Genomic DNA, 25466 nt, shown 5'->3' on the forward strand with positions numbered 1-25466 from the left:
CTATGCATGAAGGTAAAAAAACCTTCTGTGTGCAGCAGCACCCCCAGCCCCCTCAATACTTACCTGAGTCTCATCTCGATCCAGTGTTGTGAATGACAGCCTCGGCTATCTCGGGTCTCTGCCTCCTCATTGCCTGAGACAGCAAGTGGGAGTCAATCACAGCCAGTCAGCCAATGAGGAGGGGGGGGGGGGGCAAGCCACGGCTCCGTGTATGGACACATGTAGCAGTGGGTGCCCCCATAGTAAGCTGCTTGCTGTGGGGGCACCCAAGAGGAAGGAGGGACCAGGAGAGCCTTTGGGGGACATGAGAATAGGAGGATCCAGGCTGCTCTATGCAAAACCACTGTACACAGCATGTAAGTATAGACATGTTTGTTATTTTCCACAAAAAAATATATGAACCTTTAGAATCGCTTTAATGTTAATACTCAAAAGTAATGTTCAGGTTGTGTGCTGCCATCTTATGTTGGGAAGGAGTATTCATGTGTCTTTCCTTGGCTGTAGAAAATTTACCGTCGCATTGATGTGGATAGGTCTGGGACGATGAACACCACTGAGATGAGGAAAGCCCTCGAAGCAGCAGGTCAGTAAATGTGCATGAGCGGACCTGGAGATTTAGGACGGGTGTGTGTTCAAAGTCCAAAAAGAACTTTGCTCACAATTTGTTTTATTGTTAGGACAGTGATCAGCTTTATAAAGAGCAAATACTATTCTTGTTCCCTGTGTGCCATTAACGGATCTCTGGTAGATGAAAGCCCAAGCTGAATGAAATTTAGTTTGCTAAAGCACTGTGTATCAAAAATAACTGCCTATTTAAAAACTAAAAACACTACTAGTACTCATAGGAGAGACCTAGAACTACCAGAAGCCCGAGTTTGGTGTTGCTGGGACCCGTGGTTTGCTAACCGTAAAGCCCCAAAATTGATCGACCGTTACATGTTAATGGAGACATAGTCCTGTTGAAGTCTATGGGAGCTCTCGGTTCTCTTTGCAGGGCCGGTGCTCAAAGCTCCTTGGGGTCAGGAACCCACAACTCGGGGTATTCATAGTGGAAATCTTGGACTACCAGAAACCCAAGTTTGGTACCTCTGGCTGCCTTCAATCGACCAGTATGATCCTCAGAATAAGGCCAACCTTCGGTGCACCTTTCCCGGCTAGCAGTCCGTGTATCTCCCAGTTCTTTGATCCCGAACCAAGCTGACCAAGAATTCTTAAGCCCTCCTGTGTCCCCTATGGGGTAGAGAAGTGGGGAAATATTTTTGTATGGTGGCCACGGTGTGGAGTGCCCCTACAGCCTAAGTGCCCACCTGGGAAAGGTGCAGGCCAAGCCCTCCCAACAAAAATATTCCCATAAGGGACACTTTAGGGTGACTTAAGAGTTCTTGGCCAGCTTGGCCTGAAGCTGGAAACCAGAGGTACCAATCGGAAGGTTCCAGGCCCAGGGGGTTTAAAGGTTGGGTAGTGATGGTATCAGACTCTCCCCTGACCAAATTTGGAGTTCCATGTACGGTCTGGGAAAGATATGGCCACTTAAATTTGGCACCTTTTACCCAGGGAAGGTGCACCAAATTCGGTATGACTTTGGAGGGTCATACCAGTCGATAGTGCTAGTCCCTCGAGGATTGGGGGTTAAGTAGTCTCCAACTCCTTGCAACCCAAATTTGGGGTCCCTAGCATGTATGTTTCTGGAGATATGAACCAGTAAAGTTGGCAACTTTTACTGGGCCAAGGGTGCACTGCGGTCGACATGACCTTGGAGGCTTGTACCAGTTGATAGGAAAGTGCTAGCCCCACGATGATTGTAGTCACGGTAGGAATAGTCCCCAACTCCTTGCACCCCAAATTTGGGGTTCCTAGGGTGCACTGCGGTCGACATGACCTTGGAGGCTTGTACCAGTTGATAGGAAAGTGCTAGCCCCACGATGATTGTAGTCACGGTAGGAATAGTCCCCAACTCCTTGCACCCCAAATTTGGGGTTCCTAGCATGTATGGTTCGGGAGTTGACTTTGCTGAAAATAACGAATATCTATCTGCCAGGTTCTGAGTGAGTGTAATAAGTCGACTGCAGAATTTTGGGGATTGCAAACCAAGAAAAAATTCATAGCTCCAAGACTGTTTGAGGTAGGACCGCACGTACCCCAGGATCCCCCCTGCAGGTGCTCCAAGTTTGGGGTCTTGGGAACCGCAGGCCCTCAAAAGCACTAGCACTCACCGCACTAAGTCCCACTATAGCCAGCAATAGCTCCCGGTCAGTTCTATTTGAGGGGCCGGTTCTCAGAGCCCCTTTGGGCTAGGAACCCACAACTTGGGGTGCTTATAGGGGAGATCTTGGAAATCTATGTCCTGACAGATATACTAACTCTTCTCTGAAACTATCCCTATCCAAAAACTAAAAATATTTTTAAAACATTTTTTTTCTTAAATCCCAATCTAAATATCTCAGTTGTGCTATTCTAATACAGTAGGTAAAGCATTTGTACAGTCAAAATTATTTTTCATTTAAAATAACGCTTACCTGCTCTGTGCAGTGGTTTTGCATGGAGCTGCCCCGACCCTTCATTTCTGGGGTCCCAATCACTCCTGGTTCCTCATTTTCTTGGTGTGCCATCATAGGAAGTGGCTTCCTATTGTGGCACACCTGTAGGAGTGATCCTGAGCTGGGCTGACTGCTAGTGGCTCCCATTGCTTTCAGCAAAGCCTGTGAGAGCAGGGAGAAGAGGAGAGAGCTGCTACAGATGGGCCAGATGGTTACAGCACTGGAACATTTTTTACCTTAAAGTGGTTGTAAACCTCAGCCATGAAATATGAACAAAGCATATCTCTTCATAGTGTGCACTTGTCTCAATCCAGAGTACCAAGGGGTTTATTTATTAAAGCTGGTTCACTCAGAATCTGGTGTAGCTGTGCATGGTAGCCAATCAGCTTCTAACGTCAGCTTGTTCAATTAAGCTGTAGCAATAAAACCTGGAAGCCGATTCTGAGTGAACCTGCTTTAGTAATTAAACCCCAGTGTGTCATTTCTGTCTGCTGCCTCTTTCCTCTGCTATCAGCATGAATCACTTCTGACACGTTTTCCTGACACCAAGAGGTAAAAAGTTGATGGGGGAGCTCCAGCACACAGCCTGTGATTGACAATCTTAGCTCTGTTCCTGTTTGCTGTGTGATAGGGGGTGCATCCCTTCCCTCCAATCAGCTCTCACTGAGCTCTGCAGAGTGTAACTTCAGCTCTCTGCCCCCTGTTTTCAGAGCTGAGAGATCCTGTGTAAATTCTGCACTCTGAATGGATGTAGAGGACAGATGTCTATAGATAAACAGGTACAACTTATGTAGGAGGGTTTTTTTTTTTTCATCTGTGTATCACCTGAGGCCAGTCCCTTCACTGGGTATATATGTAAGAGCTTACAACCACTTTAATGTAGGGAATGCATTAAGGTAAACATGTTTAGGTTTTACAACTTGTATAAGCCTTCAATCTCAGTACAGAGTTTTATTCCTTTCCAGGATTCAAGCTGAATTCTCAGATCCACCAGCTGCTTGTGGCTCGCTATGCAGATGAAAATCTTTCCATTGACTTTGATAACTTTATACGATGTCTTATCCGCCTGGAAATTATGTTCAGTAAGTAGAAGGACAATTGATGTGTATGTCGGGGAAAAGTATTAAAACATATTGAGTACATCTCTGCAATACATGCACATTTCCCCATGGTTTATCACTATGCAGCACATAGAAAAGTCAGACCAAACTTTCACACAAGAAGTTCCCTGCTCCCCAGTAGTCCAGCATGGGTCACTCCATGGGTCATGCTGGGTGCTGGGTCAACAGCACTACCTATGGAATGACCACCGGTCACTCCATGGGTAGTGCTGTTGTTTGGAGCAGTGTGAAGGGGGCTATTGTCAGGCTACTGGAGAGCTGGGCAACTCTGCTGTGCATGAGGGCAGTGGCTCGGCTCTCCTATGTGCTGCCAGCACAGCGTATTTTAAATAAATAAATAATGTAAAAAGCCCCAAATTTATTGGGGTGGAAATGTGTATAACCTTTGTAGCAGTGGTAAACTGTACAGGGTGAAAGTGGGCAGTGTGGGACCTTGTTGTACTTCCAAAACGCTCGGAGTCAATAGCACATGTGTTCCTGTGAGCTAAAAAAAAATGTGGCATTTTTGTGCATTTCCACATGTTAACATTTTTTTTGGATAGAGTTTTTTGCTGTTTGTATACTGTGGGGGAAATTTCCATTTGTTTCCTGTCCCAGAGAGAGAAAAAGTGAAAGGAAATCTCCCAAAGTGAAAGCGATTCCCCTGTCAAGCAGTTGTCCCCATTGGATGATTTCCCCTCACCTCTTGTTCCAGGGACAGCTCCAAAGTTTGGAGTTTTCTCTCATTTGCCTTCTTGGTGACAATAGTACAAATAAGAATGAGGAATCTCCCCAATGGGAACACAGAGAGTAATAAAAAACATGACAGAAGGTCTTTAACCCCTGCCTGCCCAGCCTCAAAATCCCTTGAACAAGCGCTTTAAATAATAAGTTCACCTTTGGGAACATGTTACACCCTAAAAACAGGTGGAAAATGTAACATGTTCCCATAGCCACAGCCTGCCTGCCTCTGACAGTATGAGGAGACTTATCCCCGTATTATCTGTCAAATTTGAAAACAGCGGGGCTCCGCCCACATGGCCACATCATTCATTCAGGGACTTCCGTGAATGAATGAACTGCAAGTCCCCACAGCCTTAGGCAGGCCATAGACAGGCTGTTTATCGGCCGAATTTTTGGTCGATAAACGAAAAATTGGTCAGCTCCGTTGCCGATGCTGCCACCAATGTCCATGCAAAACTTCCGTTTTTCGTGGATTTTCCAGCATGACCGATAAAAATAAATGTGAAGATCTGCAAAAAACGGCCGACGGGTTGGCCCCACTAACGGCGTGAATATCAGCCGATTTTTCTTGCAGACGAAAATTCAGCCGATATACGACCCATCTATGGCCTGCATTAGCGGCTGTCAGCTTGTAGTTTTCAATGAACTACCATGAAGCTGTGGAGCCCTGTGGTAGTTCATGGAAGCTTCCTGTCAGAATATCTGCTTGACCATACATCCCGTACAGCAAGCAGATATTCTGACAGGTCTGCAGGAGACCTGCATGGCATCAGTGATCTACTGATCGCTGGTGCAATGCTTTCCAGGCTACTGCAGATAAAAATATTAAATGCACATTTTTTACCTGCAAAAAAATGTGCATTTATTATTTTTGTCTAAAAGGTGACCTTATCCTTTAAGCCCCAGGAGGCGCAGGAAAGACTAGCTGATCATGGAACCACTAAGATTGGCTGTCACAGAGGTTACATGATCAAGAGCCAGTCTCACTGGCCCCTGATCATCAGTAGAAACTGAGAGCTGTCTTTGACAGCTCAGTCATTGTGCAGAGAGCTTGCAGTGAATGCTCTCTCAGCACAGAAAGCTCTGCTGTCCAAGGATGCATATGTGTGGCAAGATGTTAAGAGACCACGATTGAAAGAATGCTAAATCCACAAAAACACCCATGTTATGCAGTTCTGTGTGGTTTAACCACTTGCCTTCCAGAGGATTTACCCCCCTTCCTGACCAGGCCATTTTTTGCGATACGGCGCTGTGTTACTTTACCTGACAATTGCGTGGTCATGCAACACTGCACCCAAATGAAATTTACGTCCTATTTTTCCAACAAATAGAGCTTTCTTTCAGTGGTATTTGATTGCCTGTACATTTTTTATTTTTTGCACTATAAACAAAAAAAATGACAATTTTGAAAAAAAAAACATATTTTTTACTTTTTGCTATTAAACATATCCAGTAAAAAAATTTAAAAAATCTAATTTCATCATAAATTTAGGCCAAAATGTATTCTGCTACATGTCTTTGCTGAAAAAAAAATCCCAATACGTGGAAATTAATTGGTTTACGTAATGTTAATGTGTTTACAAATGGCATTATATATAATGGATTTGTTTTTTTTTTACTAGTAATGGCGGCGATCAGCAACTTATAGCAGTACTACGGCGGGTATTCTAACACTGGGGGAACTGACTTGGTGTCACTGACATCCCCAATGACAGTACAGTGTCAGTGCTTTTTATTAGCACTGATAACTGTATTGGTAACGGCACTGGGCAGGAAGGGGTTAACATGTGGGGCAATCAAAGGGTTAACTGTGTGCTGTTTGACTATGTGGGCTTTGTGTGTGTTTCACTGTAAGCACACTGCTTTCTATGGCTCTGCTATGCAGAGCCATACAAAACAATATGCAGGAGCTGACAGGGGAGAGATCTGTATTGTTTACATACAGGTCTGTCCCCTGTTGGTAATACTCAGAGATCGCCAGGTGCCGGCGGGGAATCACCAGCCAGGACCCGGTGATTGGCAGCCGAGGCCGCAAATGTCGGTGTGCGCACCCCCTACCCGGGACTGCAAAATTAAGGATATATACGTGACTTTGCGCACCTGTGCTGCTCTGTAGCAGTATTTCGGAGCGGAAGCAGATAAAGCACCTGTGTCAACAAAAATTCTCATTCTGAAGGTATCCATCATTTTACAAAAAATAAATGTAAAAACTGTACACAAATACACAAACAAGTACATGTATAAATATGTATCAAAGCAAACACTTGTAGAATTGTCAAAGGGCCCTGAAGTTGGCCATTTATGTGACAATTCGGTGCAGTGATCAATCTTTCAATTCCATTTTTTTCAAAACCCAAAGCAATCCAAAATATAAAATGGTGATTTCCATTGACTGCAGGGAGTTGGGATCGTGATTGTCCTGATCGAATGTAGTGGAAAAATCTGATCACTTCCAAAGACATTGCAGTAGCTATTTTCCCTGTAAACTATATTGAAGGTGTCGATTTATTGCCCGTTTGACTTCACAAGCAACTGAATTTTGGTGATTGATAAAATTGCTGAGAGGTAGCATGCTCAGTTTCTACAATTCCCACTGGGTCAAAAGAGGTTACATGACCACATGTATGAGCACCTGAGTGATCCAACACCGCTACAGGGGAGAAGATGCTAGAGAGCAGACAGTTTGTATGATTGTGGAGGTGAAAGATAAAATCCTGATAACATTTCTAATTTTATTAGTGGTGTTGTAAGTAAATGACTTCAAACTGATCATGTTTATCAATCTGCAGAAATTTTCAAGAAGATGGATACAGAGAACAGCGGAGTGGTGCCTCTAAATTTTCAAACTGTAAGTATAAGCTGGACTCGAGGTCAATAACCTTTTTGCACATTAATTGGGGTATTTAAAAAAAAAAAAAACCTCAGCTGTTTGTCTTTCAAAACTGCATGTTAATTAATTATGTGTAAAGACTGGGGCGTATTTACCACAAGGCAAACAAGGCATTTGCCTAGGGCGGCATTTTTCAGGGGGGCAGCAGTGCCCCCCTGGAAGAAGGGATGGAAGAAGGGACACATGTGGCATGGGGACCAGGTGAGAGAGCCCAACTCTCGTTTCAGGGGATGTCCAGAGTGTGAAGGTGAGTGTGTCTCTCTCTCTGTGGGGGGGGGGGGGCGGTATTAGTGGAAGGCTCTCTCAGGGGGTTGGGCAGAGGTGTTGTTGGTCAATGTCAGGCGCTCTACATGGGGGGTGCCCGATTTTTGTGTTGCCTAAGGCAGCACAAAACCTAAATACACCACTGTGTAAAGGGCAAAATGGGATCTTCTCCAGCTATATTTCCAGCACTTCCAATGTGTAAACACAGAAAATACCACATTGTGACCCATAGATGGCATTGAAGAGCATACTTGTTTCCTATGATAGTCCATCTAGTGGCCAGAATGTAATATTTTCTGCATTCACACATTCAAGTGACAGATATTAGAGCATGAGAACATTCAATTTTTCTCCTTTTTCACAGAATGAATTTACCTGCAGTTTTAATAGAAGAAAAGCTGAAAACTTGTTATAAATACATCCTTTGTTTCATGTTCACAAGCATTAGACAAGCGGTGTGCCAGTGAACAATGCTGCAGTGAAGTATTAAGTTTGTTTTCAATCTTTGCATTCATAGTTCTAATGCAAAGGACAAGTTAAACCTTTTCATTTTTATATAATATTGAACTAGTTCCAGTCTGGGCCAATTCTGACATTCCTCTCCTACATGTGAAAAGCATAATTTTTTGCTAGAAAGCTGCTTGGAACCTCCAAACTGTAGGTCACAGGCACTAGGGAATAAAATGGTGGGCGTTGCATATATTTATGCCATACCATATCTCTGCAGAGATTTTTCAAACGCAAATTTAAAAAAAAAATACTGTTCTGTCTCTCCAATCTAAGCATTGATAGTGTGATCTCTGTAACTTACAGTTGTGATGAGATAGCGATAACTTCAACCTCAGCTGGATACCACAGTCAGTGACTCCATCGATAAGACATCTTGTAGATCTTGTGAAGTTTATTCCATACACTGAGAGCATCTTACAACAATGAACATCTGATAGGTCAAAAGATCATAATGTGATCTGCTTCATGACATGAGGCTAGAGCTGCAATGCCTTAAAGAGAAAAAGGGGGGGCTGTCTATACAGCATTAACTAAACCAAAGGAAAGGGAGGAGCAGAGACAAATTACAGAGAAAACTTAAAGGCATATGACAGTCATGTGAAACATGACAAATACACTATACAATAAACAATAGAATACCCAATTGTTTGGTAAAATTTTAAAAATGATGTTACAACAAATAGATACCAATTGTGTCATGCTTCAAAATTGTGTACGCCCATGGAAAGGCACCAAACTACGGTACAAGAAAAATCTCCATAGGTGACGCTTTAAAAGCCTTTACAGGTTACCAGTTTAGAATTACACAGGAGGTCTGGTCCTAGAATTATTGCTTCCACTCCCAGCGATCAGGGCTGCTGTTAGAATCCACAGGGCCCTATACAGCCAACCTGACAGGGCCTCCTTCCCCCTTCCCCCCAAAAAACTGTTTACTATGCTTCATTTATAAATGAACACAGTGAGTGATTTGTACTGATCATTCATTGGGGTTGATTTACTAAAACTGGAGAGTATAAAATCTGGTACAGGTCTGCATAGAAACCAATACGCTTCCAACTTCTTTTTTGTCAAAGCTTAATTGAACAAGCTGAAGTTAGAAGCTGATTGGTTCACATGCACAGCTGCACCGGACTTTGCACTCTCCAGTTTTAGTAAATCAACCTCATTGTGTTCATTCATGAAAGGGAAGGGCTGGTAAATGTGACATATTTACAAGACCCTTCCTATACTTTTCATCCTGATGGATCCTATTGTGCACTTGCAGCTGCCAGTGGGAAGGAGAGAAGGGAAGCCGGCAGCACTGAGGGGTGGGGGCACATGGGGGGGCCTTGGCAGAAGGGGAAAACATATGGTGCACCGAGAGGGTGACAGGTACAGAGGGGGGGCAATTACTGGAAATGATTCCCTGTATACCTCTCTCTGCAGCAGCTGAAAGCCAGTTTGAGGGAGAGGAGAAGAAGCCAGCTTTCAGCTGCTGCAGAGAGAGACATACAGGGGATCGGTTCCAGTAATTGCCTCCCCGCTGTGCCAATCACCCTCACTGCCCACATCCAATTTACCCAGCTGCTTGGGCCCCGTACAGGAGGACTGGTGGTACCCCCTTATCCACGGCCCTGACAGCAATAACTCAAATGTGTGGTGTGATCGCTGTTTACATACAGTGGATATAAAAAGTCTACACACCCCTGTTAAAATGTCAGGTTTCTGTGATGTAAAAAAATGAGACAAAGATAAATCATTTCAGAACTTTCCCCACCTTTAATGTGACCTATAAAATTAACAACTAAATTAAAAACAAATGGATATATTTTAGGGGGAAAAGTAAACATAAAAAACTAAAATAATGTGTTTGCATAAGTGTGCACACCCTCTTATAACTGGGGATGTAACTGTGTTCAGAATTAAGCAATCACATTCACAATCATGTTAAATAGGAGTCAGTACACACCTGCCATCATTTAAAGTGCCTCTAATTAACCCCAAATTAAGTTTAGCTGTTCTAGTAGGTCTTTCCTGACATTTTCTTAGTCACATCCTACAGCAAAAGCCATGGTCTGCAGAGAACTTCCAAAGCATCAAAGGGTTCTCATTGTTATAAGGTATCAGTCAGGAGAAGGGTACAAAAGAATTTCCAAGGCATTAGATATATCATGGAACACAGTGAAGACAGTCATCATCAAGTGGAGTAAATATGGCGCAACAGAGACATTACCAAGAACTGGACATCTCTCCAAAATTGGTGAAAAGACGAGAAAACAGATCTGGGAGGCTGCCAAGAGGCCTACAGCAACATTAAAGGAGCTGCAGGAATATCTGGCAAGTACTGGCTGTGTGGTACATGTGACAGCAATCTCCTGTATTCTTCATATATCTGGGCTATGGGGTAGAGTGTCAAGACGGAAATCTTTTCTTATGAAGAAAAACATCCAAGCCCGGCTAAATTTTGCAAAAACACAAATGAAGTCTCCCAAACGCATGTAAGAAATTTGTTATGGTCTGATGAAACCAAGGTTGGACTTTTTGGCCATAATTCCAAAAGATATGTTTGGTGCAAAAACAACACTGCACATCACCAAAAGAACACCATACCCACAGTGAAGAACGGTGGTGACAGCATCATGCGTTGGGCTGTTTTTCTTCAGCTGGAACTGGGGCCTTAGTCAAGGTGGAGGGAATTATGAACAGTTCCAAATACCAGTCAATGTTGGCACAAAACCTTCAGACTTCTGCTAGAAAGCTGAACATGAAAAGGTACTTTATCTTTCAGCATGACAACGACCCAAAGCATACATCCAAATCAACAAAGGAATGGCCTCACCAGAAGAGTATTAGTTTTGGAATGGCCCAGCCAGAGCCCAGACCTGAATCTGATCGAAAATCTGTGGGGTGATCTGAAGAGGACTGTGCACAGGATATGCCCTCGCAATCTGACAGATTTGGAGTGTTTTTGCAAGGAACAGTGGCATATATTACTGATTCGAGATGTGCCATGCTGATAGACTCATACCCAAAAAGACTGAGTGCTGGAATCAAATCAAAAGGTGCTTCAACAAAGTATTAGTTTAAGGGTGTGCACACTTATGCAACCAAATTATTTTAGTTTTTTTTTTTACTTCCCTCCACATAAAAGATTTCAGTTTGTTGTTCAACTGAGTTGTACAGTTTATAGGTCACATTACAGGTGGAAAAAGTTCTGAAATGATTTATCTTTGTCTCATTTTTTTACAGCACGGAAACCTGACATTTTAACAGGGGTGTGTAGGCTTTTAATATCCACTGCATGTGTATGGGACCAAGGTGCGCGTTCGCATTTGCACATGAGTGTGGAGGAATAGGGGATGATTTAAATTTTTTTTTTCAACTTTTTTGTTGCACTGTCTCTTTTTTGTCACTTTTATTGCTATCCCAAGGCATGAACAACATCCCTTGCGATAACATGGGCTGTGACAGGTCCTCTTTATGGAGAGGTCTTAGGTCAATTAGACCCCATATCTCTCCCCTGGCCTCCAAGGCTGAGATCAGTTTTGATCAGATGCTTATACAAGCCGGTAATGGTTTGAAAAAGTGACAAAATCCTTGTTGCTTCTGGCCTCTGATGTCACACAGGGGGAGGAACAACATTTAACAACAACAGTCCCCCCCCCCGCTGTGTCCCAGGAACCAGATGCCGCTGGTCACATCTAACCGGGCTCCCCAATGGGATGGGAGGAGAGTACGGTGAAGGTGGTGGCAGGAGGGCACAAAGCCACAGGTTTTCATTGTGCACCATTATGACCTTCTAGCAGCCGGAGTCCTGACAACCAATGACATCAGTTGATAAGGAGATTGTCAACTGCCTGCACAGCATCTTACTTTGACCCTCCCCCGCCCCTCTCCATCAGTGTTGGGGTCACATTAGTATACTGATGGAGAAAAACTGAGGGAGAGGAGAAACACTGATATACTAATCAGTACCAGTGTGCAAAGTGTATTTGCTTTGAAAGAATAAATCCCCTCTAATGTTGGGTGCCCTACATGTGTGGATGTTGATGCGTTATATAAAACTATTTAAATTTTAGAATGGGGTGCCTCAAAACTGTACATAATTTTAAAGGGAGCCTTGACTGAAAGAAGGTTGAGAAACACTGATCTAGCGCTTTCCTCCTTAGCCTTACTGTCCCTGGCCTGCCCCTTTCATTCATTAGATATCTATTCATTCAATCATGGAGGATCAGCATCACATGTGGGCATTACCTAGGGTGACCTGCATGCAAATACAGTCTGCCTAGGAATGCCCACTCCTCCAGACTGATATTCACCCATCAAGGTAGTTTTAAATTTGCATAACTCCTCCCAAGAGCCAGCCCACTGCTTGCATCAAGCCTGGGGGTTCTTGAGTAGAGTTCCAAGGCAGTGTGCTGTGATGTTTTCAGAAAGCTATGTACAGCACCCAGCCATGATCAAACTGCACCATATAGAGAAGCACAGAGACCCAGTGATGTGTCATTAAAATGGAAAGGTTTTAGTTTGCTCAGTGATGTGCGAACTTGGCACTATATTTCAAATTGCAGTGTTTTTGGTTTGATTACATTATTGAATTAAATTTGATATTATAATATTTTTTATGATTACTTATTATTTATGATTTTGTGTTTCAACTTTTATCATACCCGGAATGTTTACTAGACTCTTGTTCGGACAGATTTCAGTGAGTTATTCTTAAGAATTACAGGCCTACAATAAAAAAAACTACATATTTCCATGCGTAAAAATGTACAGATTTGAGCACAGAAATACTGACATAATCAGACCGCTAGGGAGGTTAAAAAATGAAGAGGGAAGGTTTAATACATGAGCTGAATACACTTCAGCTCTAGGTAATGCGTACAACTGAACTGTTTGTCTTTTATTTCAGTGGATGTCATTCACGGTCATGTGATCAGCAGTCCGGAGAAATCCAACAAACTTTATTATACACCCAGAAAGAATGCCGAATGCAAGGAACCTTCCTGTTATGCATCTGACCCAGGTGCCTTTAAGAAAAATGCTGTCCAATCTAGCTGAAGATTCTCCTAGCAGCAAAAGGACATGCAAGCAATCTATAATAAGAAAATGCTAGTTGCCTGGCTCTCAGTGTAAATCTTGCTTCCAAGCCTTACATCCCTGATATCTGACTTTTTTTTTCATACTTTTCTAATCTTTATACCTATTCTGGCTCTGTAACTTAAAAAATATTGATGGCTCTGGATCAGCATGACATCCAGGCCATGAGCACTTTCCGGGGAGGTCACCTATATATTCTCTCAGTACAGGTGCCTATAACCCAATGGATCAAGCCATTCATGCTCAGGTTTGTCGCCCTCTAGTGGCGCTTTAGTGTATGATCACCCTTTTTTTTATAGGAAGAGCAATACTCCTATATGCAGTAGGCTCGGATGTCCCTTCTGTTTGCCTTCCACCTATATGCCTTTAAAGTCACTGATGAATGTTTACAACATCACAGCGTCATCTACTTTGGTTTTGCTTACAATTGCATAGTAATAGTTTAAAGTGAAGCTGCCATCATAGGGACCCTAGTAGCTTTAAAGAGACATTTGACCATTCAGGCAAAGCAAAAGTGTCCATTAAACCCCCATCTTACAAATACTCACCTTGCCACTTTTTACTCCATTGCAGCCACCACTAGTCTGGAGGTGGATGCTATAGGGGAGCAGTGCCAGCACCCTCCCCCACCATCACAGTACTTAGGTCTAGGAATTGGCTGCTGAAACCAGTCACATGTTCCTCCCTTGCCAGAAGGAGCAGTAAGGGGAATATCAAAAGTTTGAAGGAGGGGGCACACCCCACTGTTGCTTTGCCCTGAATGACAAGGGAAACATGCTGCCATTACTGAGATCTTTAAAAAAAAATGCTAATTGCCTGGCTGTCAGTGACTTCAATGCTTTGAGATATTGACAAGGATGCAGACCGGAAGAATCAGGCTGAAGTCAGATCATCTAATCTTCATCCTTGTCCCATCAGTAGTTAATGAAAATGACTGAAGCTGTTGAATCACTTTGGTGTCCCAGTAGTTAGCATTTTTCAAAATGGGAGATCAACATTGGTAATCTGGAATTCTTCACTACAGAAAAGTGCAATCTAAGGGAGAATCGGTTTGTTTTCAAACCTGCCTCCGCCATGCTGCGGAGTCACTACTGATAGGCAACTTAAAACTATTCCAAAGTGCAATTTCTTGTATAAATCAAGGGGCCACATATTAGGATATATATATATATATATATATATATATATACACACACACACACACACATATATTCAAGTAGATGAGGGGGAAAAAAAAAGTACTTAAAGCCCAACTCCAGCCAAATAAAACTCTCTCTTGCAGTGGGGCTGTGCCCGCAATACAAGGATTAATTGCTTGTTTATGCCTAGGGGGACAATAAATGATTTACTTACCCTGATCTTCCTTCACCTAGACCAGTCCCCACAGCTTCTGCACTAGTCTAGGGCCTCAGCGTCATCAGGTCCAAATCACTGCTCTGGATGTGAGGATGCCAAACGACAGTCCACCACCAGACCATGGGGAGTGCAGCCTACCAGGACAGTGCAGGATCAGCTAAGGAAAACTGTTTTTCCTCTCCTCTTATATATAATAGCTCTTGCAGTGCAGGTTCAGCCCCACTTCATGCAATCAATTTTTTTTTATCTGCCTGGAACTGGGCTTTAACAGAGCTCCAAAGTTCATTGGTGTTGACAGGTTCTCTTGGACATGACACCAGAGAGGTAGAATATGTGAGCCAAACCAATTCTCTGCCACTAGGATCCGATGAATGTGTCACAGCAAAGCCTTGCTCCCCCGATCAGCCAGTAACACTGCTTTCCCTTTCATTTCACCTCTTACAGAATGGCTGCCTTCCTCTGCGTAGTGTAATAGGCTGGGTTAGGTGGTGGGAGGACTTTTGTCATGACCTCGGTTTTGGCAGTCAGGGATATTTCATAACTAAATCACTAGAAGATGATCTATGCAAAATCGGATATAAGCGGTGTCCATGACAGATTTATTTATACAATACAAGCCTTGTTCAATATGCGGTGCAGGATTGTTTTTGAAATGCCAATTAATAAAGAAGAAACTCATTCACTGGCTGATTTCCTGGACTCGTTATTTGCTATAGACCTGCTGTGTAAGAAATGTAAACTCTAACAATGAATTGTTTGTTTTTGCCCCTTTTTTGTGTGGTAAATATACCATTGAAAAATTTTGTTACATCAGTTTGAGAAGTTAAAAAAAAAAATATCTGTTGATCCTGCCAGGAAATCTTTACAGCTGTGCTCCTTGCCTTTGCTGACATTTTTCAGTTACAGTGAAGGAAATAAGCATTTAATTCCCTACTGATTTTGAATGTTTGCCCACTCACAAAGAAATGATCAGTCTAAAAATCAAATGGTAGGTGTTATGTAACACTGAGAGACAGAATAGCAACAAAAAAATTCAAAAGAAATGCATGTCTAACAAATTATGCACTGATTTGCATGTTCATGAGGGATATAAGTATTTGATCCCCTATCATTTCTTTGTGAGTGGGCAAACATTCAAAATCAGCAGGGGATCAAATACTTGACTGTACATTGTTCCCAGGTCTGTGAGCTGCCGAACACTTCTCCATGATATGGTGATGGGGGGGCTGGTTATGTAGTTCTAACATTTCATGCTGTGTGGCTTCACCATAAATACTGTGACTGTGTTCACACAGGACAGGACATGACATATGTTACTGGCAGGATCACCAGGCTAAAATAAATGAATGCAGCATTAAAAAAAAATAATGCAAATACCACAGCTAAGGATTGGTAAGCTGTAATGTATTACAGTTTTCTTCTTGGGTATAGATACACCTAAGGGCTCTTTCACACAGATGTTCTGATTGGGTCCGCCTGCCCATTTTTCAAGTGGACCCAAATCAGAACCTCCATGTGTCCATTTACACCCACCGACATCTGATCTGCCAAAAAAGAGATAGATGAGGGATCCAATTCCCCTTCCGTCCATTGGATCGGGTCAGATGAAAACAGACAGGTGGTCTGTTTTCATCTGACCACCCATTGAGGAGAGCGAACAGCTCTGTGTCTGCTCTGTAGAAAGAGCCCCAAGCCTGGTCACTGTTATGCACAAGTAATGAGGTGAATTACTGACTGCAATTTAGCACCCCTACAAGCCTTGATGTGCATTTTTGGGGGTCATTTAGATAGAAAGAAGACCGTTAATCTGAGCCCATCAACAAACATCCATTATTGCTTGTGTGGTACAGTCAATTCTTACAGGCCCTTCTATGGCCCCAACTTCTTGCAGCAGAGACAAGCACTGGGCCAATGCATTTGGTTTTATACTATCCCTGAAATGATCTTCACAGAAAAAAGTACACATCTAAACAGACTGTTACTGTGTCATTTTCTCTGCATTTGTTGCAGAAAACAGACTTCCCTCTCTAGAAAAATGTAACGCAAGTGCAGTTGCTTTCATTTTCATTAGTAGATGTAATGTTTTAAAGCTTCACTTTGTAATGAATACATGAATGGAAAACAAAAAAAAAAGTATTTTTGCTTGCAGGTTAACAGAAATCAGCAGACCTTTACCACATTTACTAAGCTCTGGGGAAACAGAGGCTGTGCACTTTGCAAGTGCAGTTTCACTGTATGCTTTTAGTAAAAAAAAAAAAAAAAAAGTGTCAAATAAAAACCCCAATGCATAAACCCCCCCCCCAAATCAACTCAAGTGTGTTTAGCGCCCATTAACATGTCCTAAATGTTGCGCAACTGGTTTGAATCTATCCTTCCAGGCACCTTAGCAGCATTGGAACGTACAACAGACCCTCCCCTCCCTTCCTTCTAGGATACAGCGCACAGCCCTTAGCAGCCAATCACTAGGCCCAAATATGTGAGGAAGTAAATAAAATCATTAACTCCGCAGAGCTTGCACAGGGTTCACATAAGGATCAGAGCATTGGGGGAGCAAGGGGATGCTATCAGTGGGTGGGGTGGTGCTCTTTTAGGAGAACCTGTCATTTTATCCTAAATCAGGGGTGTCAACCTGCAACCCAAGACAGCTATGAATGTGGCCCAACACAAACATAAACTTACATAAATATGTTGATTTTGTTTGGAATTTTTTGTAAATACCTTTACACACTATTTTCAAGAATGAAACACACATAGGGCGAAATTAGAACCAAAAGATCTGATGAGCACCTTGAGAATTGCTACTCCATCCATCCAACCAGAAACTGATGTGTTTATCAAAAACAGTGTCAAATATTGTACTAGTTTTATGTAGTTTTTATGCCACTAGTTTTATGCTGCCTTCATTCTTTTGGTAATATTTTTAGTTCTAAAAGAATTAAGTTTTATTACTCAGATAGGTACATTATCTATATCAGTGATCATTAACATTTGATCTGCCCAACTTTTTCTGCTCATCAGCTGTCCTTATTGTTAGTGTATTTTATGTGTGGCCAAAGACAGTTCCTCTTCTTCCAATGTGGCCCAGGAAAGTCAAAAGGTTGGACACCCCTGATCTTAATGGAAAACCATGCTCTTCCAGTTTGGCCAAGATCTCCCAATACTATTAAGCAGAGAGGCGGAGCTCCCTCTAGTGGTTATCCTACAAATCTCCATATGTAAAGTGCATCTAAAATCAAAACTTTTATTTTTAGTTTTGGATAAGTGGTGAGAGGGTAGGAATACTACTCAGGTTTTTGTTATTTGTGTTCCATTTAAGGAGATTCACTCTCTGTATTAGACCTGGCAAACATTATCTCTGGACTAAAAATAATGGAAAAAAAAAGAGAGAATTGAATTGGCATGTTCTAATGGAGGCACTTGTTTCTGTGACAACTGTCTCAGGATTTTCCTCTCCTTTCCTGCTGTCTCTACAAGACAGGAAGTGAAGGGACATCTCCCCAATGGGAGACATTGATGAAGAAACAACCTAAAAGGGTTGACATATTTTCCCATGCTTAAAGGTTTGCCTTTAATTTAACCTCTTCCCATCCTGCCCATGTATATAAACTGCCAGACGGGAGCAGTGCAGGAGCAGGTAGCCATTAATAAACGTCCTCCCTGCCTGTACGAGACTTGTGTGAGGTCCCGATCATGTGATCACCGATTGCCCCATCAGTGATCACATGAATAGTAGTAAGCAAGATGTCACTTCTTGCTCCTAGTGAAATCTGTGAATGATCACAGAGGTCACATGGTACAGGGCTATTCACAACAGCCTTGTACCATGTGACAAGCTGTGACCAATCACAGCTCACACAGTATTTCTCAACAGCTGCAAGAATGCAGCCAGAGAGAAGGAGAAATTATTGCTTTTACAGCCTTTATGAGTGTAAAAGCAATCAGTGTAAAAAAAAAATCTTCATAACCCCCCACAAGTAGTACAGTGTCACTATGGTATGGTCACTGTAGAGCTAGGGTGACAATAAGCTAAAAAAATATAAATAAATAATATTAAAAAAAATAAAAAATGTCATATTTTTTAGAAAAATTATAATTTTTGGTTATAAACTAGTTTGGGTTTTTTTTTTTTTTTTTCACTAAAAAGACAGCTGAATACATTCGATTATTTATTTGCAAAATGTTTATATGAAAAACTTTTTTTTCAAAATGTTTGGACTTTTTCATTTATATAGCAAAAAAATAAAGATCCAAGTGGTGAATAAATACCACAAAAATAAAGTTTTATCTGTCTCAAAAAAATGCTGAAAAATGGGTACAGTGTTGCATGACCGCGCAATTGGCATTCCAAGTGTGATAGCACTGAAAGCTGAAAATTGGCCTGGACAGGAAGGGGGTGAAAGTGTCCGGACTTGAAGTGGTTAACACTATACATATTGAAATTCATATCAGAGAGGCTACTTTCACACTGACCCGCCGCAAAAAAACGCGTATGTGTTATTTCCACGCTTTCTGAGCATTTTTTAAAGGACACAACTTTAAAACTGCACCAGAAACAATTCTCAGAGGCATTTTTCAGGCATGTTTCATTGATTTCAAGGAGACAAGGTGTTTTTGGGGCGTTTTTTTTTTTTTTTTAAACTGAACAAATAATGCTCCAAAAGATGCTGAAAGCAGGAGTTTTTACACCACAACAGAAGCACAATGCCCCAGTGTGAAAATATACATAAACATACAGGTACTTTTTTTTTATGCAAAAACACTTCAAAAACTCCTCAGTGTGAAAGCAGCTTCAGAAGCAGAGGGCAGGGATGTAACCAAAACTTCTCTCTCTCAGTATATGTTTCCTTGAAAGGAGAATTACTTGCAGGTGGACAATGAAACCCACACAGATTTCAATCGAAACTTTCCACATCACAATGCAACTTGTTTTTTTTTTTTTTATTAAAACCTTTTTTTGTCTCTGGAGTTTACACAGCATTTCTAAACTACATTTTTCTGGCAATGAGATAAAAAATAAATATATAATAATGTTTTAGTAAAATACTGAAGTCCTCTATATCTATACGGTCCAGTTGTAAAATGTTTGTTAGTGAGATAAGAAAAAAAAAAAGAAAAAAAAAAGTTAATGAGTCCACCATTGAGGTCATAAAAAAAATGACTCCATACTGTGTGCTCTTCTTCTATGATGCTGGAACGGAGAATGATGAAGGACTGTGGACGCAGTGATGGTGACCTCAAATATTAAAACTGAGAAGGTCAAAAGAAGCTTGTGGGCCCAGCAGAGAGTAGTCTGGACTACCCTGCACTGGGGACAGTCTACAGTTGGATGCACTGGCCATTTAAGAGTCCAGTGCATTGTGGGTAAGTGTGCAGTCGCTGACACAGCGCATGTTGCAATCCTTCATTTATTCAGGAAAAATCCACATTTTTACTTCAAGTGATGCAGACATCTGGATGTTTCCTGGCAGTAAGTTTGCAGAATGATCTAAGCCAAACTTCTTTGTCTTGGTTTGATTCTTGGGTAGAGCTGAAAAAAAAAACACAAAAATTACATAATCTGTAAATATACTTAGAGGACGCCTCATCAAAACTGAACTTCAGGCAGATATAAAATACACAAATGCATTCAGTTCTGTACCTATTAAAGTGCTCCTAAAGTCTAGTTTTTTTTTTACCTTAATGCATTCATTCAGACAAAACATCCCACTAGCTGTCCTACCCCCCACTAGCTGTCCTACCCCCCTCTGTCCCTAAACACTTACCTGGCTCTAAGTCACCTCTCCAGCTCTGCTCCCCTCATTTCCGGCTTTCACAGGTGAAACTGAGGGCAGCGAACCCATAGGAGGTAGCAAGGCTATGGCTTACCAGCACTGTGTGTGTCTATAGATGCACACAGCCAGGCTCGGGACCCAACTGGAGCATGCACACATGGGTGCTTCCTTAGCACCTGTCTTACTACAAGAAACACCCAAAGTAGGGAGGAGCTAATGAGGATTGCCAGAAGAGGAGGTAAGCAACATCTCTGTGCAATGGTGTTGCACAGAGCAGGCAAGTATAACCTCTTTTTTAATGCCTTTAGTATCACTTTAGTTTTTTATGCTGTTAGTATCACTTTAAAATATGACCATGTATGTACCCAAATGTGAGCTGGTATCAGCTTCTTGCAGTCCCTGTACAGCAGGGCTGAGGTGTGAGAGGAAGAAGCAATACAATCAGAGTGCTGACAAAAACCATACTAAATGTTATAGGTAAAGTTGATCCAGGGAATATCTGATTGCCTCTCAGGGAATCAGGAAGGAATTTGGATCATGCTTTGCTGGGTTTTTTTGCCTACCTCTGGATCAACTGTGGGTATAGGATAACTTTTTTTTTTTTCTATGGTTGAACTGGATGGACTTTTGTCTTTTTTCAGCCAGACTAACTATGTAACTATGTAGAAGACAGCAAATTGACAGATGAGCTCACCACTGAGCTGCTTCTTCTTTCATTGTCCAGTCACAGGCTGGGGACAGGTCCAAGGTGACCTGGGCTGAGAGAAAGCGGATTGCATGATGCTAGCCATCAGACTGAGGGTATCTAGTGGCAGAAAGAAAACTAATGCAGGGAAAATCACTGAATTTAAAGAGTATGTGAACCCAACATTTCATATTCCTGATATGTGCCTGCTGTACCATGTACTTGTATGAAAAAGTATTCTTTTCTCTTTGTATAGCTTCCTTTGTGTGAAATCCCTGGTGTTCCCAACAGTCCCTCTGCGTTACTATTAAAAACTGACCACAGTAAGGAGAGCACAGTGTGGTCAGTTCTCTACCTGTCCTAGAAACTCAGCCTGCTCTCCAACAATGATCAGACTTGTACTGACACACTACCCCCCACAGCCAATCACTGGGAAGATCAGTGTATGACGGTTTCTTCTCTCACAGCTCTTATGAAGTTGAGATATGAGGGTATTTGATCAAAAAAAGTGGGAGGGAAGGGGGGGGGCATTTAAAATGTTTATCTGTATGCACAAATGTTTTGCCTTTCATTTTTATTTTAAACTGAATGGTTGTTTTACAAGGTGAGGGTTTACAAATATGTTAAGCTTAGTATTGTAGCAAACATGGTTCTATTTTGCTATCTTTTATGGGCTATTCATTTTATGGTCTTATATCTGGCTGGAATTCTGCTTTAAATGTCACATACATCAGAAAAGCAAGTCAGCCAACCACATTCAGCTTTAAGTATGAATGAATCGGCTCTTTTGAAGTCGACTTTAACACACGAGGCTGCATACAGAAGAATCCTACCACTGCAAAGATATTCTGATAGACTAAAGAGCTTCAATCTGACCTGGCATCGGCCTCTTACAACAGCCGGTACAGCAGAGCTCACAGAGGAGAAAAAGAAAGCAGCATAAAGGAACCAGTCACGCTGCTGCAGTGCTCCTGTGTTAACAAGAAACATGCTAATAGCAGGAAGATGAAGAGTAACAGAAGAATGAACTGATCGGTCTGCTGCTACTCCTTTCATTGTCCAGTCACAGGCCACGAAGGGACAAAACCTGCTAAGAGTTACTGAACTTCAGCAGAGAAAAATCTAGTCTCCTGCCTGTCAGATTGGGCTGTGCAGCAGAGCTGTGCAAATTCAAGGACTGGATGACCAGGATCTCAAATTCCTTTGGCATGTACTCCAGCTCCTTAAATGCAATTCATCTGTGCAATTAGCAGCTTTAATGTAGTTTAGCTTTAAAGGACTTCTCTGCTTTGACAAGTGCCCCCCCCCCCCCCCCCCAACACACTCATTGTAAAGGAGTCTTCCATTCACATGCATTTCCTTTTCAAGTAAGATGAAAGGTGGAATATATAGAAAACTATACTTATCTCTGTAGTATCACCAAAGGAAGTTATTGGTGCTGGCTTACAAAACCATTTGTATATTATTATTATACAGTATTTATAAAGCGCCAATAGTTCGCTCAGCGCTGTACATTACAAAGGGGGACAGAACACGTGACAAAACAATACCAATACAATGCAAAACATGAGGGGATTGAGGGCCCTGCTCTTTCGAGCTTACAATCTAGGAGTATATGTAGTGTATATTTTCACCCAGATGACATCCTATCATAACTCATGAACGAGACCTTTAACCGCCTCCCGCCCGCCATATAGTCCAATCACGGGCGCAAGGTGGTTCTCTTGTTCTGATATATGACGTCCTCCCAATCTCACTGCGCATGTGCGGCTAAGGGAGCGCGCAGCACGGTGATCAGCGGTGCGCTGTGTCCCTCGGACACAGCAGATCACCGATCCACGGAAAGAGCCGAAGATGTCGACTCGGTCATGTGATCAGCTGTGTCCAATCACAGCTGATTACATGTAAACAGGGAAATGCCGGTTATCGGCATTTCTCTCCTCACGAGCTGTCATGCTGACAGCTCGAGAGGAGAGGAGAGCCGGTAATCGGCATTCCGCGGAGGGGACATGTACACTGATCATCAGGGATGATCAGTGTGCCCTGAAGAGCCACCTGTCAGTGTCCATCAGTGCTAGCTGTCAGTGCTGAACAGTGCCACGTGCCAGTGCCCATCAGTGCCACATCAATGCCACATATCAGTGCCCATCTGAGCTGCCTTTCAGTGTCACCCATCAGTGCCCGTCAGTGCCGCCTAACAGTGCCCGTCAGTGCCGCCTAACAGTGCCATATATCAGTGCTGCTTTTCAGTGCCTATCAGTGATGCCTGTCAATGCCCATCAGTGCCACCTACCAGTGCCTCCTCATCAGTGCCACCTATCAGTGTCCATCAGTGCAGCCTATTAGTGCCCATCACTGTAGCCTCATTAGCGCACATCAGTGAAGGAGAAAAATCACTTCTTTACAAAATTTTATAACAAAAACGAAAAAAAAAACGTGTTTTTTTTTCAAAATTTTCAGTGGTTTTTGGTTTAAGAAAAAATAAAAAACCCAGAGGTGATTAAATACCACCAAAATAAAGCTCTGTCACAAACAAATTATAAAAATTTCATATGAGTACAGTGTTGCATGACCGCGCAACTGTCATTCAAATGTGACAGCTCTGAGAGCTGGAAATTGGCCTGGGCAGGAAGGGGGTATAAGTGCCCTGTAGGCTAGTGGTTAAAGCTGAACTGAAAAACAAATCTTGTCTAACTACAACAGATTCAGAAAGCAGGGGGCACAGAGCTGAAGTTACACTCTGAACAGCTCGGCGAGGAGAGCTCTGAGTGCTGATTGGGGGGGAAGAGACAACACCCCCCCCCCCCTTCACACAGGAACAGAGCTGAGGCTATCAATCACAGACTGTGTGCTGAAGCTCCCTTCACTGTCACCATTTTTCTCTTGGTGTCAGGAAAACTTGTCAAAAGTGACTCATGCCAATAGCAGATGAACAAAGCAGCAGACAGAAATGACACTTTCGTGCTCTTATTTGAGACACACAATAGAGGGATATGCTTTGTTGGTGTCTAAGGTTTACAACCACTTTAAGCAGGGTATACACTTTCAGTTTTTTGTTCAACCAGCAGGTTGAATGAATGAAAAAAATAAAAAAAATTGGCAGATCCACACAAGGCATCTCCCTCACCGTGCCATTGTACTCTGACAGCACGGACTCCCCCCTGCCAGAATACACAGATCAGCACTGCAGCCATTGGCTTCAAGCACTGATCGAATGTGGTTTTTTCCAGCAGGACCATTTGACACAAGCCAGTTGTTAGCCCAGCTTCTGTTGGACAGCAGTACACACAGACTGGCTTGGTTCAGAAAATTGCCTGGTTCAGCAGGGACCAGACAAATTTCTCTCTGTATATACCATGCTAAACATGAAATCTAGTGCTCCAAGATGTCCATGATGTAGACAATACATACCCCAAGAAGATTGCGTGGGACGTATCCTTCCTTATCTCCTAAACGTGCCCACCACCATTCAGTCTCATCTTCATCCTCCCGCCGTAATATGGTCATGCAATCTCCTTCCTTTAAGCTCAGCTCATCATTGCTCTCCTCCTCGCATTCCCAGAGGGCATAGAGGACGCCACGATTCATAATGCCCATCTTCTCTTGAACACCTGCAGACAAACGTGGAAGATTTGGTTAGCCAACACGCAGAATACATACGTAATTTGAAGGACGATGACTGCCAAAAGCAGATAAAATTGCAATGACTTATTTTGAACTCTGTGATGAACCAACACGTTTTGGAGGTTTTGACAGGCCTCCTTCATCAGGGTCAAAACACAAATTATGAGAGGGGAAAAGAATTTCATAAAATCTACACAAGAATATCTACTAAAAACACAATAGTAAACAATAAGGATTATTTTAAAAACAGACTTACTGGCCAGATCACCAGATGAAAATAGATGTGATGGCTGCATTAGGTTTCTTTTTTAGGCCTTATTTCTTTTAAGAATTGGTAAGCTGCAATATAATAAATGTTGCTTTTGGGTTCAATACCGCTTTACCTAGGGTTCCTTTAGGGGTTCTTCAGCAATGAGCTACTTCAAATAAGAATTTATCTTTTTAGCTATCCATACATGGAGCATTCTTCTCACTGACCACCAACGTAATGTGGCTCCTCTCTCACTGACTCTCCCAATGACCACCAAGGTGAAGGGACCTCAAAATGTATCTTACCAACAACAATATAAGGGGGCACTTTTCCACTGACCATCATAGAAAGTGGGCATTTCTTCACTGACCACCAATTATAGGGAACACTACATTATATTATTAATACTGAAAATACTTTTTCTCTATAGAACAGCCATTTTCTTGTTCTGCCACAACTGGTTGTCCATGCCAATGTAGCCATAGAAACAGTATTAGATCTGAATGGTAATTCAAGGATTTCCCTGTGTTAAAACGGTTGAGAATGGTTGGTGTGGAATGTGGACATTCCATTTTACTGAAAGTATATCTTAAAAAATTATTTAGCTTTTTCTACTCTTAAGAGAGAAAAAAAAATGAATAAAAAAGGACTTT

General features: G+C 42.3%; 2 protein-coding genes across 3 annotated transcripts in view; one reads left to right on the forward strand and one right to left on the reverse strand.

Annotated features, from left to right (window-relative positions):
* LOC149456388 (calpain-2 catalytic subunit-like) overlaps positions 1 to 15168 on the forward strand; it is a 105016-nt gene extending 89848 nt beyond the window's left edge. Inside the window, exons 18-21 of the mRNA XM_089685062.1 lie at positions 505 to 583; positions 3503 to 3619; positions 7171 to 7229; positions 12940 to 15168. Of these exons, the coding sequence (XP_089541188.1) occupies positions 505 to 583; positions 3503 to 3619; positions 7171 to 7229; positions 12940 to 12963 (279 nt within the window). The 3' untranslated portion in view covers positions 12964 to 15168. The remainder of the gene's footprint in view (positions 1 to 504; positions 584 to 3502; positions 3620 to 7170; positions 7230 to 12939) is intronic.
* A 4238-nt stretch (positions 15169 to 19406) lies between these two features.
* The window catches only part of TP53BP2 (tumor protein p53 binding protein 2), a 96424-nt gene continuing 90364 nt past the window's right edge, over positions 19407 to 25466 (reverse strand). For both annotated transcript variants that reach the window (XM_089685065.1, XM_089685064.1), the window contains 2 exons: positions 24351 to 24550; positions 19407 to 20010 (listed from right to left, as the gene is read on the reverse strand). In XM_089685065.1, coding sequence (XP_089541191.1) covers positions 19969 to 20010; positions 24351 to 24550 — 242 coding nt within the window. In that variant the 3' untranslated portion in view covers positions 19407 to 19968. The remainder of the gene's footprint in view (positions 20011 to 24350; positions 24551 to 25466) is intronic.

This window comes from Staurois parvus, unplaced genomic scaffold (genome assembly GCF_062004578.1).
Source record: "Staurois parvus isolate SC_StPar_1 unplaced genomic scaffold, SC_StPar_1.0 ptg000362l, whole genome shotgun sequence".
In the NCBI taxonomy this organism is placed as follows: Eukaryota; Metazoa; Chordata; class Amphibia; order Anura; family Ranidae; genus Staurois; species Staurois parvus.